Genomic DNA, 15,060 nt, shown 5'->3' with positions numbered 1-15,060 from the left:
TCCTGATATAGTTAACACCTCCTAGAAGGTGTTTCCTTTATTTATCATACGAGAAGGCCGGAATCAGTCCATTCAGCAAACCAGCAAAGATCTTCTGTGTGTCTGGGTATCATTGTCGGATCAGCCTCCATAAGCTAATATTAGCAGACTAGTGATGCTGTAGTAGATGCTGAGTCCTGTAGGCCTAACAATTCAACTAGCAGCTCTTCCATAGCGCTTCCCCCTGCCACCCTGCGTTATAATCCATGTCTTAATCTGTCATCCCTGAAAGTACATTTACATGTTTAACTGCTCATATCATTGCCCCCCCCCCCCATCCTTAAACCTGCTCCTCCTCCTCCTCTCCATCCTTCTGTAACTTTACTCCTCTTACTCCTCATCATCTCTCTCCTCTTCCATAAGTCTGTGTGTTCTCATCCCTCCATCTCACTGCGCTTTGTAGGTGGAGGCCAAGCCCTCCCTCCATGGAGCATCTTCCTATGATACCCTCCAGATGCGCCACATTAAGAAAATGAGTGCCATGACTAGTGATGTAAGGAGGTGCACGCCCTGAAGCTGAAGGGCTGCTACTACATGTCTGTCTTTTCTGCTCACCTCTCATCCATCTATCGACTGACTGTTGATTTCTGTCTTCCTGACAAGCTGTCGCTCATTGTTGCATTTCTGCATTTGTTGCACTGGTACCATTTTATATATATATATATATATGCTATAATTTTCCCACTTTTCTCCCGAGTCACTCAGTCAATGTTGAGGAATGCATGATGTGTTTATCCAGTAGTACTTCCTTTTTGATTTGAACACTAGAGGGCGGTGTAGGCTGTTTTAAATATTAGTACAAATTAACAGATTAATTCATTATTACTGCTGGATTTACACATGTTTATTCTAAGACACTTTTTAAGGATATGTATTTGTCTCTTTAAAGCTGAGTGATCTGACAGACCAATCCTCTGAAACCACAGTCACACTGCCTCGACCTCTTCCATATATACTTTTTATATTATATATGAAGTTCATGTTGTATTTATGTCGATCACAGAATGCTGAATTAGGCTCCGTTCACACTTAGCACTAAAATGCATCAGATTAGAGGCTGGTAGCTCACAGATTATCACTCGTTTGAGATGCGTTGTAATGTCAAGTGTGAACTGCAGTCCACCTCAGCTGGATCCAAACACAAACATCTGGATGCAAGACACTATAGGTCTGAACAGCGTCTCCACAGCTGACCTGTTTGGTTTGATTGAGAAGAATCTGATCTGGTTGCTTTAAGACATTTCTGGAGCTGTTGGTGATAAAAACAGAATGAGCTGTTTAAAGCTGCAGTACAGACCTTCATTTATATGTAATAGTCCTAAACTCTAGCTTTAAAAGTTAGGAATAAAATACAAAATAGAGCAGTGGTTCTCAAATGTTTTACACCATGTACCAAATATTTGACTCTTCAAAGTACCACCATTATGACCGGGGGGTGGGCAATTATTTTTCCTGTGGGGCCACATGAGAAACCCAGATTGTTGCCGGAGGCCAAACAAATTCTGTCAGACGTAACCTTTATTTTATCACTACATTCATTTATAGAAAACATACTGCACTCTTATTTTTCAGCTTTTTTTATACTGAAAATCACTCCAAACAGCAGATTATTAAAGGGATTGTTTGTAACTTTTTAAACGTATAAATGTACCGGGTCGGGACACATGCGCGTTCGCATATGCACGCTCGCGTGTGGCCGGCGTCCCCGCTCCTCTGCCTGCTTGCCTTCACTCAGACAGCGCGCGCGTTCTCGCGTACTCGCTCCACCTCTAGACGTGAACGCGCGCTCACTCCACACTGCAGAAGAGTTAGTTTAGCTCTGAGAATATCTAGTGAATGTTCAGTGGACGTTTGTGCAGAAATAACTGCTGCAGCTCCTCCAGACCAGCAGAGGTTTCCCGTGTCTTGTGAAGTGACGGGACTCTGCAGAGAGACACGTTACCGTCTCGTTACCGACCGGGTGCCGGTGTCTCCCTGTTCACTCCGGCTGCGGGTGGAGGGAGACGAGTTTCTCGCTGCGGAGCCCCGCTGCCTCAGCCTGCGCTGAGGCAGGAGAAGCAAACACAGTATCAGCATTGATTCATGGAGAGACCTTGGTCTGGTCAGCTAACATTACTGCCAAGCAGCTGAAATATAGAGTGATATTGTGCTTTTAGCTGACGTGTGTCGCCTCACTGTGTTGAGCGATGCTTGTTCATGTCTATGTAGAGCGAACACAAGCACGAGCCCGACGCTGACTTTCGTTGATTTCACGGTCACAGGTGTCGCTGTTAAGAAGCATTTCTGAAAGTTACAAATAGTCCCTTTAACAGAACAGAGAATCTGATTATGATTATTTAAATATTTGCTTTGATTAAAATAATCTTGGTAAGCTGCTTAGAGCTAGTGTTAGGAAGTTAAACAGCTCATAATAATTCTCTCTAATATCTATTTTATGCCATGCTGTTGAGCGTTTTTTTTTCTCTTCACCGTGTCTCTGGTCCAAAACAAACTGAAACATTAAACAGCGTGCGTCATTGTGCAGCGTAACTGTCAGAAAGCATCAATAAGAGGAATCGATAGCCTGAGATTCCTCAGCGTACCGCTAGAGAGAGCACGCGTACCACCAGTGGTACGAGTACCATAGTTTGAGAACCACTGAAATAGAGGATCTTTCTTCTCAAGCCTGGAACCAAACAGCCGATGTGAACACACCCACAGAGACCGTCTTGAGAGCGCTAAGATTGCTGAATGAAAAGAGGAAATAAACTGATGCATGAGAAAATCACATCTATAGGATACAGTTGTTTTGTCTTGTATAACAAGGGATGCAAACTTAATTTGACTGTTAGTAATGAAAATCATACATGTGCAAAGTATTTACACAAACATATCAATGAGGAATCCCTTTTTATACACTATTTAAAAAAAAAGCATTTTGTTGTCCTTTAAATGTTTCCAGTGGGATGGAGGCTGTAAATCTTCCACTAGTTTCTGCAACCACTTAAAGCTAACTCTCACATATGTATATCCCCATCCCAACAGCTGAAGTACAAGGAGAAGTTTGACAAGGAGATGAAGGGAAAGAAACCACAGTATGACCTGCAGACCAGTAAGATTTACCAGACGTTGAAGGACGCCAATGTGTTGGCTAGCGAGGTAGGTGCTCCCATCATTCAGATAACGATTCCTCACCAACCTAATAAACCCTTAAAGACTAAAACCAACTAACTACTACATTATCAAGTAGCAAGAATTTACTTATTAGTAAAGTAAGTAGAGATTATTATTATTAGGGCTGTCAATCAATTGCAATATTTAATCGAGATTAATCGCATGATTTAACTGTTCTAAATGTACCTTAAAGGGAGATTTGTCAAGTATTTAATACTCTTATCAACATGGGAGTGGACAAATATGCTGCTTTATGCAAATATATGTATATATTTATTATTGTAAATCAATTAACAACATAAAACAATGACAGATATTGATCCAGAAACCCTCACAGGTACTGCATTTAACATAAAACAATATGCTCCAATCATAACATGGCAAACTGCAGCCCAACAGGCAACAACAGCTGTCAGTGTGTCAGTGTGCTGACTTGACTATGACTTGCCCCAAACTGCATGTGATTATCATAAAGTGGGCATGTCTGTAAAGGGGAGACTCGTGGGTACCCATAGAACCCATTTACATCCACACATCTGGAGGTCAGAGGTCAAGGGACCCCTTTGAAAATGGCTATGCCAGTTTTTCTCTCGCCAAAATGTAGTGTAAGTTTGGAGCGTTGTTTAACCTCCTTCATGACCTGCTAGTATGACATGGTTGGTACCGATGGATTCATCAGGTTTTATAGTTTCATATGATGCCAGTATCTTCACTCTAGCTTTAAAACTCAGCCCTCTACAACCTACAAGTTGCATTAATGCGTTAAAGAAATTAGTGGCGTTAAAACGAATTTGCGTTTCTATTGCGTTAACTTTGACAGCCCTAATTATTAAATTTACAAATCTATAATAAAACCTCAGGAAATATCCATATATCAATTATAAAGATTGTGAGACGTGTTCATTTATAATGATTGTGTGTGTGTTTGATAACACCACCTACAGGTAAAGTACAAGGGAGACCTGAAGAAGCTCCACAAGCCTGTGACCGACATGGCGGAGTCTCTGTCCATGCAGCACAGCCTGAGCACCAGCAGACTGTCCAGCAGCGTAAGACATCATCATCATCATCATCATCATCATCATCCTTTAACATTCTCACATTCACACCCAGGAAGCTGCTGGGAGTCAGTCCACTTTCAGAGCGCTGAAATGTGTCTGAACTCAGTGTTTCCGTCACCACATTAACAATCAACATGCAGGTTATTCCCCACTTCATGGGTTTATAATGAACTAAAGCTCCATCATCCACACATCCATTATCCTGTGACCTCATCTGGTAGTGATCCTTACCCTTCTCACGCTTGACCTTTTCACCTTTGACCTTCCCATATCATCGCCTTCTATAACTCCCTCACAGTTTGATTTATTTCCTTCTGTAGTTCGAACATGTAACAAGAAACTCCCCGCTTCTCCTTTGATTTTAGATCATTTTTCATACTATTTTAAACGACCATTTCTAATTATCCGCTCATTGTTTTTTGTCAGCATGTCATATTTTTTGACATTGCTAAGAGCTGTTTTCTACGACGGCGTATTACGGTCGTTTTAGGTTAAAATACATAAGTTACGCAACCGGGGGAGGGGGGTAATATTCAGAGAAGAAACTCAGAATTGCAGAATAGATTTATGAGAAAAAAAGTTTGATGTTCTCTGATAATAAAATCGTAAATTTACAGGAAAGAAAACTTGGATATTCTTTGATATCAAAATCGTAAATTAATAATATTTTCTAAAATTACAGTGGTTAATTTATGAGAAAAAGTGGATATTCTCTTATATTAAAATCGTAAATTTATGAGAAAAAAATCCTCTGATATTCTTTGATATTAAAATCGTAAATTAATAATATTTTCTAAAATTACAGTGGTTGATTTATGAGAAAAAGTGGATATTCTCTGATATTAAAATTGTAAATTTATGAGAAAGAAAACTTGGATATTCTCTGATATTAAAATCGTAAATTAATAATATTTTCTAAGATTACAGTGGTTGATTTATGAGAAAAAGTGGATATTCTCTTATATTAAAATCGTAAATTTACAGGAAAGAAAACTGATATTCTCTGAGATTAAAATCATAAAGTAATGAGAAAGAAAGTTTGATATTCTCTGATATTAAAATTGTAAATTTACAAGAAAAAAAACTTATTAAAACTTATAAAAATATTGAATTCGTAAATTAATACTATTTTCTGAGATTACATTGGTAAATTTACAAGAACAAACACAAATTTGTAAGAAAAAAACTAACAAATTTACGAGAAAAAACTCAAATCAGTCTCTTTAATCTCAAAGTTTCTGATTTTTTCACGTAAATTTATAACTTTATAATTTCAGAGATCATTCAAATTATTTTAGCGTAAATCTGAAACATTTTTTCTTGTATAAATATACCACTTTAATCTCATAAATTCTGAGTTTTTTCTCCAAATATAACCCCCATCCCCTCGTCATTTTTACCTTCAATGGCCCTAACACGCCGTCGTACTAATACGCCATCGTAGTAATCATAATGATGTTACTATTTTTGTTTCTGTCATAAAATATGAGACTTAATTGTATACTATGTAATGGATGGGAGTGAACTCCAGACAGACGTTTTGCTGTACTGAGCTTTCTCACTTGACTGGGAATTCCCCCGTAGTACTGCTACAAGAAGAAATTTGAGGAGAGTAAAGGTCACTACCTTATGATCCCTGACACACCAGAACAGCTCCATCACAAGGAGGCCTCTGAACTTCAGAGCAACGTAAGTGAAACAGACTCTGGGGGCCAACACACCGCTGTGGGTTCCCACTTTCACATCACTTCATTTACTGCACGTACAGGAGGGTGGGGTTGCATTAGTTTGTTAATAATTGAAGTTGGGGATAACTTTTTGGGTCGTAAATGAACTCTAAGTTAACTCTGGTACAATACATCAAATGGTAATATTAATATTCTACATGGTCCCTTACACATCAAATAAATAAATAAGTAAAGGATTTCAAATGGATCACAAAAAACTGCAACTGAACTAAGATTATTTCTCAATAAAAAAATGTTTTATTTAATATTAATTCATAGCACTAGAAGCTTTAAAGGCCTATTTTACGCACCAAGTGAGTTTTTTTCATTTGATTAATTTGCATGTCTATATATTTTTTAAAACTGTTGTTTTTGTCATGAATACTTTCACACAGAACGTGAATATTATGCAGCGGAACAAGATCAATATTCGGAGCTTTCGCACCGTGAATAAAAGCAACAACCAATCGCGTTGTGCAGAACAGGTTGAGTTGCGTCTAAGCTTACTTAAAGGGACTGTTTGTAACTTTCTAAGCGTATAAATGTACCGGGTCGGGACACATGCGCGCTCGCGTGTGGCCGGCGTCCCCGCTCCTCTGCCTGCCTGCCTGCTTTCACTCAGACAGTGTGCGTTCTTGCGTACTCGCTCCACCTCTAGACGTGAACGCGTGCTCACTCCACACTGCAGAAGAGTTAGTTTAGCTCTGAGAATATCTAGTGAATGTTCAGTGGACGTTTGTGCAGAAATAACTGCTGCAGCTCCTCCAGACCAACAGAGGTTTCCCGTGTCTTGTGAAGTGACGGGGCTCCGCAGAGAGAAACGTTATCGTCTCGTTACCGACCGGGTGGCGGTGTCTCCCTGTTCACTCCGGCTGCAGCCGGAGGGAGACGAGTTTCTCGCTGCGGAGCCCCGCTGCCTCAGCCTGCACTGAGGCAGGAGAAGCAAACACAGTATCAGCATTGATTCATGGAGAGACCTTGGTCTGGTCAGCTAACATTACTGCCAAGCAGCTGAAATATAGAGTGATATTGTGCTTTTAGCTGACGTGTGTCTCCTCACTGTGTTGAGCGATGCTCGTTCAGGTATATTTAGAGCGAGCACAAGCACGAGCCCGGCGCTGACTTTAGTTGATTTCACGGCCACAGGTGTCGCTGTTAAGAAGCATTTCTGAAAGTTACAAATAGTCCCTTTAAGCTAAGCTAAGCTTTATAAAGGCAGTGCAGACCAGAGCCACTCCTTCCGTTCTTACCTTTCACAATAAAAGCTCTAGACATATAATATTTGCAGGCGAGTATTTTGTATTTTGGGTCGTTTATTCCTCACGTTCCCCGGTGTGTAAAGGCCTTTAGCTTCAAATGATGTTTACTGTTATTGTATTCCTATTTTACAGTTCATGGTGAAGTGTTTTAGTATTTTGTAAAGTATTTTTTCTACCTTCCAGGCAGCCACAAGTTTCCATTAATGCCCATTACCTTTATTTACCTTACCTTAGCTTATATACTTTACATACTGTTTTAACTGTTACACCTCTATGTGTATATATATATACTGTATATACACAAACATATTTATTACTTCTCTATACATACTACATTCCTGTTCACACCTCTGTGTACATATATTACTTCTCCTCATGCATATACACACTACTAATAACAAATAAAAGACCTTGAGTTGTGTAATTTCATCACAGTGACCACCAAGCATGTATCTATATTTGAATACATTATCATGATGAGATAAGGCAGTGCAGACGTTTCCAATATTGATGCTTTCTGTGATGGATTACACAACTCAAACACGTCTTAATTAGATTCGCCTTGCATACTGAAATTAATAAAAACCAGCATTTTGATATTTGTCAAACTGACGTTACATTTCTGTGTGTGCCGTCCAGGTGAAGTACAAGGAGAAGTATGAGAAGGAGAAGGGTAAAGCCATGCTGGACTTCGAGACACCCACGTATGTGACGAATAAGGAGGCCCAGCACATGCAGAGCCAGGTAAATAAACACCTGTCTGTCTCCTCTCGGTGGTTAAAATCACTTCAACACACTCTCCATCACAAGCCTCAGTCTGAAGACTCTTCAGTGCCTGCTACTGTATATATTAACCTGTATTGTAGTTATATATTTATATGCTTCAGCTTGTTGGATGTCCAGCTATTGTTTATATTAGAATGTTCCTGAAACTTTTTACACTTCCTTTAATGCCAGTTTATTAAAACAAGACTGTGTTTCGGTACTTGTTAGTTACAACATCTTGGAAAGTGTCGATTAATTTAAATTAATTTTTTTCTTAACTAGCAATAAACTGGTAGAAGGCAGTGTAAAATGTGTAAAAACGTCTTGTTGTTGTTTCCTAATGCTGTGTATATTATACGTTCAGACTGCTTAATCTTACTCCCGTGATGCAGGGACGGTAAAAGGTAAAGTATGTGTTTGTCTCAGTCTGTTGAACATTACTATGGAGCCTGGATGATAGAGATTTACAGTGTTTAATTATAATTAGGGCTGTCAATTGAATAAAATAGTTAATCACGATTAATCACACATTTTTTATCTGTTCAAAATGTACCTTAAAGGGAGATAAGTTTTAATACATGTGATTATCATAAAGTGGGCATGTCTGTAAAGGGGAGACTCGTGGGTACCCATAGAACCCATTTACATTCACTGATCTGGAGGTCAGAGGTCAAGGGACCCCTTTGAAAATGGACATGACAGTTTTTCCTCGCCAAACTTTAGAGTAAGTTTGGAGCGTTATTTAACCTCCTTCATGACCAGCTAGTATGACATGGTTGGTACCGATGGATTCATCAGGTTTTTGTAGTTTCACATGATGCCAGTATTGGACTTTTCTTCTGCCTTTCTTTTGGACATTTTCCATACTTTTAAAAAAAAAAATTCAGACTTTTTTTGGACATTTTTTGGACATTTTTTTCAAACTTTTCAAAAACCCCTTTTAGACATTTTTCTGACATTTTCAGGACATTTTGGGACTTTTTAATGAGCATTTTTTCAGACTTTTTTCAGATGATTTTTGGAAATGTTTTGGTCATTTTCGGGACTTTTTGGGAAATTTTTTCGGAAATTTTTTTGGACAATATTTGGACATTTTCACAATTTTTTGGGACATTTTTCAGACTTTCTTGGGACTATTTTCCGGACATTTTTTTCGGACTTTTTTCAGACATTTTTTGGGACAAAAACCCTCACACATTCACATATCTGGAGGTCAGAGGTCAAGGGAATTTTGAAAGTGGCCATGCCAGTTTTTCCTCGCCAAACTTTAGTATAACTTTGGAGCGTTATTTAACCTCCTTTGCCCACAAGCTAGTATGACATGGTTGGTACCAATGGATTCATCAGGTTCTTTAGTTTCATATGATACCAGTATCTTCACTCTAGCTTTAAAACTGAGCCGCTACAACCTAAAAATCTGCATTAACGCGTAAAAAAAATTAGTGGCGTTAACTTTGACAGCCCTAATTATAATCAGGTAATACATTTATGTTGATTATCATTATTCTGGTGACGAGCTCCAGACTTTTCTCACAATAAACAACTCATACAAATGCACAAGTACGTCACATTTAAAGCCTGGAAACACGGCGTGGTCACGAGGAGAACGAGGTAACTGCTGCATTGTGAACCAGCGCTGCTTGCATGTGGTTATTTGAGCTCTTGTCTGTCTGTCTGTCCTATGTCTTGTCTTTGCGGCCAATAGAAAGACTATAAGAAGGACTTTGAGGATCACATGAGGGGCAAGAACCTCTCAGGCTTGGAGGTCACCCCCGCCATGTTACATGTCAGACACGCCACCAAAATAGCCAGTGAGGTAACTAAAAGGACGATTTTATCCCCAACCCCTATTTACCTCACCCATTCCTTATAATCATACTAAGACGACATCACAACCACGGTCCCTCTTCCTGTTCACCACTTTGGTTTCTTTTAATCCCACGAGTGTTTCCTTCTCTCTTGACTTATTTTAGGTTCACCCATGAAGTTTTTAGTTTCCTCGCATGATTCACTACACAGCCCTAAACTCTTAATAATGCATCATTTATCCCTTTTCTTTATCTATAGTGTTGCTTATAATAGAGTAGTATGTATTTATATCTGTGTCCACTGACATCTTGGACTCCTAAAGTCACAATCAGGAGACTACTAACAGCTTTATGTTAAAAAGTCTGCATGAATATCAATCAATGAGGTGAAATGCTGACCTGAGTTGTCATGTTGTTGTTTTTGTTTTTGTCTCTACGCTCTATCTGATAAAATGTGGTTCACATTGTCTTTTATCAGGAATCTTGCCAAAGTCACCAATGTCTCCAGTCTCTCGCTGTGAAACTGACTGATTATGACAATATTCACTGTTTTATAATCAGTAGGCGATTTATTAGTTTTAACGGGGAGGCGAACCGCCACATGAACGACTCTCTTGTTTCTGTATTTAGAGATATTTAGAGATCTGAAAAATTTCTGAAAAAAAGTCTGAAAAAAACAAGATCTGAAAAAAAAGATCTGAAAAAGTCTGAAAAAAAGTCTGAAAAAAAAGATCTGAAAAAGTCTGAAAAAAAGATCTGAAAAAGTCTGAAAAAAACAAGATCTGAAAAAAAAGATCTGAAAAAGTCTGAAAAAAAAGATCTGAAAAAGTCTGAAAAAAACAAGATCTGAAAAAAAAGATCTGAAAAAAGTCTGAAAAAAAGATCTGGAAAAAAAAGTCTGAAAAAATGTCCGAAAAAAAAGATCTGAAAAAATAGTCTGAAAAAAAAAGATCTGAAAAAAAAGTCTGAAAAAAAAGATCTGAAAAAGATCTGAAAAAGTCTGAAAAAAACAAGATCTGAAAAAAAAGATCTGGAAAAAAAAGTCTGAAAAAATGTCCGAAAAAAAAGATCTGAAAAAATAGTCTGAAAAAAAAAGATCTGAAAAAAAAGTCTGAAAAAAAAACGATCTGAAAAAAGTCTGAAAAAAAGATCTGAAAAATTTCTGAAAAAAAATTCGGAAAAAAAAGATCTGAAAAAATGTCTGAAAAAGTCTGAAAAATGTCCGAAAAAAAAATCTGAAAAAAAAATCTCTAAATATCTCTAAATACAGAAACAAGGGAGTTGTTCATGTGGCGGTTCGCCTCCCCGTTAAAACTAATAAATCGCTACTAGGGGATGGAGCGGCGGGATGGCAGGCTAACAAGGAGGATTTCATCCCCCCTCAAATCGCCTACTGTTTATAATGATTTAATAGACCTAAACTCTGCTTCAGTTTGTTTTTTGGGGATGTTTGGTGACTTTGAGCTCAGAGGACAAGCAGCAGAGAGCTTGTCCTACTGTGTACTGTCTGTCTGTATGCCTTGGCCTGGCCTTGCCTGTGTGCCCAGTCTCTCTGTTCTTCTTCTCCCATCCTGTAGAGAGAGTACAGGAGGGATCTAGAGGAGGGAGTGAAGGGTAAAGGGCTAACTACACTGGAGGAAACTCCGGAGCTTTTGAGAGCAAAGAATGCCACTCATATCCTGTGTGAGGTACGACTGGCCGAGGGGCGATGGAAACCGCTCTCAACCCGAGTGCCTTCCCACAATCCCCCAATCCTTCCCTCTTTAACTCAAGCTTCATCACCCCACTAAAAGGGCGACTGCTGGGTTTCACCCTTAGTTTTATCCTCGCTTCATGACATCACTAATTTTCCAGCTTTGATTTCTGTAAAATGTTCTCATCTTGACCTTCACCTTTGATTTTCCCACGATTTCCTCTTGTACTCTTGTTCTTTTATGTTCGTTAATACTCCAAAAGTCAACCTTAAATGTACTCAAAGAACATTTAGTTTAATTGTTTTTGATGCAACATGCCGTATTGTATTTCAGGATTTTATTCTTTGACTTTATAGTTCACTTTTTTATATTATAGCATTTTAAATCAGTTCTTTTTTTGTCGAGATTTGCTCTGCGTGCTCTTGAGGTTGATCTTTGGAGTGCACGATAGACGTAGCACTGTAAATAAACTGAGATAATGGAAAATTTGGTTTGTTTAAACTGCCTAATTATGCTTTAACACACTGTCCTTAACTACCGTTTTATTTTTCAGTTTTTAACGGAGCTTCACGCCCAATCTGCTGCCCAATTCATCTGTTTAACTTCTTCTAACTCTTCTTTATTTACTATTCCCCTAGACGTTTTGGTTTTGCAGCCCCACATGAGTTGAACCCCTTTTATTTATAGTCAGTCCTGTGTGCTTTTAGCAAACACAGTGTGTATTTATATGTGACCTTTAATCACCTGTAATATTTACAGAGAGAGTACAAGAAGGCGCTGGAGCTGGAGATCAAGGGAAAGGGCATGATGGCTTTGGCTAACGACACCCCCGACTTCATGAGGGCGAGGAACGCTACCGACATCCTCAGTCAGGTATGAAGCACATTCTGTTTTCAGATTTTCTGGGAAATATATAAATAGTTCATAGAGCAGTTCTGGTCTAAGTATGTCTATGCTTTTTAAAAATATACATTTCCTTTTTATTTGAGTAGAAAGTCAAGTTACTAATTATAGGGTTTTATGGAGCCCCCAAAGCCCTGAAGGTTGTTGTTAACTTGTGGAAACATAAAGATGTAAATACTTCTTTGCCCAACTTTACTGCAAGACAGTAGTTTGTATTCTACAGTGGCATATTAAGACCATGATTGTAGGTAAAAGAATAAAATTACGGAGCTGGGAGGATGGGGATAATATTCTAAAAAAAAGCTCTGATTTTCCTAGATTAAAGTGGTAAATTTACAAGAAAAAAATTCACAAATTTACGAGAAAAGAAATTGAATATTCTCTAATATTAAAGTGGTAAATTTAACGAGAAAAAAGATTAAATATTTTCTGAGATTAAAGTGGTACATTTATGAGAAAAAAATCAAATTTTTGAGAAAATATGGAATATTCTCTGAGATTATTAAATCATAAATTTGAAAGAAGTTTTTTAAAATAAATAATACTGTAAATTTGTGATAAATCATGATTTTAATCTCAGAGAATATCAAAAAAAAATTCTCTGAAAGTTATTACTTTAGTCTCAGAGAGAATATTTTCGGTTATTTTCTCAGAAATTTACGATTTTAATCTGAGAATATCTAATTTTTTAATATTTCTCTAAATATTTTATCAGTGTGATGTCTCAGCTGCAAGAATCGAAGGAAATCCTTGCCATCACCTGATTAATGTTTTCTGTTCTCTAGACTAAGTACAAGCACACTGCTGAGATGGACCGGGCCAGCTACACGAGCGTCATCGACACCCCAGACATCCTCCACGCTCAGCAGATGAGGAACATCATCAGCCAGGTACGTTATCGAACTGAGTCAATCTGCAAAAAGTTTCATTAAAAAGAAATATCTCTGTCTAAGAGAGAGAGATATGTTTATTTTAATTAAAAAATTCCTGTTTTTGTCCAACAGAAAAAGTACAGAGAGGAGGCAGAGAAGACCATGTCTCACTTTGTGCCCGTCTTTGACACTCCGGAGATGCAGAGAGTCCGTGAGAACCAGAAGAACTTCAGCACCGTAAGTAATAAATGTAAATGAAACTGGTTCTTACTGGGGCAGCGTGTCTCAGCGTGTACAGTATGAAGTCAGAGGTTCTTCTGGTGTCTGGTGTCTATGTCTCCACGTCTGCTGTAAAGTATTATCTGTAATACTTGTGTACTGTTAGTGGTAAATTAAGTGTTTGGTGTCAATATTTTAATCCTGAGCTGAAACTAAGCTACTTTTCAGTAGTTTCTCTTCTTCTTTTTTATTTTTGTGAAACATTTTAACTGCACTTTTGTTTTTCTCCTTGTAGCATCAATACCAGATTGACCATAAAAACATAATGGGCAAAGTGTCTACTATAAAGGACACTCCTGAAATGCTTCGTGTTAAAGAGAATACAAAGAATTTCAGCATGGTATCTACTCCATAATATCTTTTTTCTTAATGTTTTATAATAACAAAGTTTTTCTTATTTATTTTTTTAACTTTCTCCCCTGATATGCAGCCCTCCTTTCTTTGGACCAAACAGAACCTTGTAGAATATGCAGCATTTTAATTCATGCAACTAACCCCTGACAGTTTGTTCTATAGTTATACGTGTTAGTGCGGAGCTTGTGTGCTGTTAAATACTTGTTTACGGCGCTATGTTGTTGTGGAAGCGTCCAGACGATATGTGGTCCTTTAAATGTTGATGTTTGTTTTTGTTGGTGTGTGTAGGATTTTGCTCACAAAGGTGCAACGCAGCTAAATCAAATGTAGTTCCCTCGTCCTCATAATCCCAAGAGTTAATCTCTGGTTGCTGCTTTCATTCCTCGTTCATGTAAAGATTCAGTACAAAGACGATTTGGGTGGAGGAACCGCTTTGCCCGAGACCCCCGAGACGGAGAGAGTAAAACGCAACCAGCGGAACATTAGCACGGTACTCCACAGAGTGACCCTGCCCTCCTTCATCTCCTCCTCAACCAGTCTTCCCTCCATATTCCCTCCTTCCCTAGTGACCAGCAATATAACCAGACCTATTTTAACATGTAATCTCTCCAAATAGCCATTTTCAATCCAACACAGATTTCTATCATGCTTATTAATTAACTTTTTAGTTGTAGTTTTTTTTTTTTTTACTAATTATATGGTTTTATGGAGCCCCCAAAGCCCTGAATGTTTTTGTTGTTAACTTGTGGAAATATAAAGATGTAAATACTTCTTTGCCCAACTTTACTGCAAGACAGTAGTTTGTATTCTACAGTGGCATATTAACATGATTGTAGGTAAAAGAATAAAATTACAGAGCTGGGAGGATGGGGGTAATATTAATAAAAAAAAAAGCTCTGATATTCCTAGATTAAAGTGGTAAATTTACAAGAAAACAATTCACAAATTTACGAGAAAAGAAATTGAATATTGTCTAATATTAAGGTTGTAAATTTAGTGTGAAAAAAGATTAAATATTTTCTGAGATTAAAGTGGTACATTTATGAGAAGAAAAATAATTTTTGAGAAAAAATTGAATATTCTCTGAGATTATTAAATCATAAATTTGCAAGAAAAAAATTAGTGATTCTCTGAGATTAAAGCCAC

The 15,060-nt window shown here is 37.9% G+C and overlaps 1 protein-coding gene across 1 annotated transcript in view; it reads left to right on the top strand.

Moving 5' to 3' along the window:
* The window catches only part of neb (nebulin), a 106,347-nt gene that overhangs the window by 78,312 nt on the left and 12,975 nt on the right, over positions 1-15,060 (top strand). The window contains exons 118-129 of the mRNA XM_074657902.1: positions 443-532; positions 3,064-3,177; positions 4,137-4,241; positions 5,838-5,942; positions 7,879-7,983; positions 9,710-9,820; positions 11,390-11,500; positions 12,266-12,379; positions 13,195-13,299; positions 13,414-13,518; positions 13,796-13,900; positions 14,312-14,404. Of these exons, the coding sequence (XP_074514003.1) occupies positions 443-532; positions 3,064-3,177; positions 4,137-4,241; positions 5,838-5,942; positions 7,879-7,983; positions 9,710-9,820; positions 11,390-11,500; positions 12,266-12,379; positions 13,195-13,299; positions 13,414-13,518; positions 13,796-13,900; positions 14,312-14,404 (1,263 nt within the window). The remainder of the gene's footprint in view (positions 1-442; positions 533-3,063; positions 3,178-4,136; positions 4,242-5,837; positions 5,943-7,878; positions 7,984-9,709; positions 9,821-11,389; positions 11,501-12,265; positions 12,380-13,194; positions 13,300-13,413; positions 13,519-13,795; positions 13,901-14,311; positions 14,405-15,060) is intronic.

The sequence above is a fragment of the Sebastes fasciatus genome, chromosome 14, assembly GCF_043250625.1.
Source record: "Sebastes fasciatus isolate fSebFas1 chromosome 14, fSebFas1.pri, whole genome shotgun sequence".
Lineage (NCBI taxonomy): Eukaryota > Metazoa > Chordata > Actinopteri > Perciformes > Sebastidae > Sebastes > Sebastes fasciatus.
This window is presented reverse-complemented; position numbering and strand designations above follow the sequence as displayed.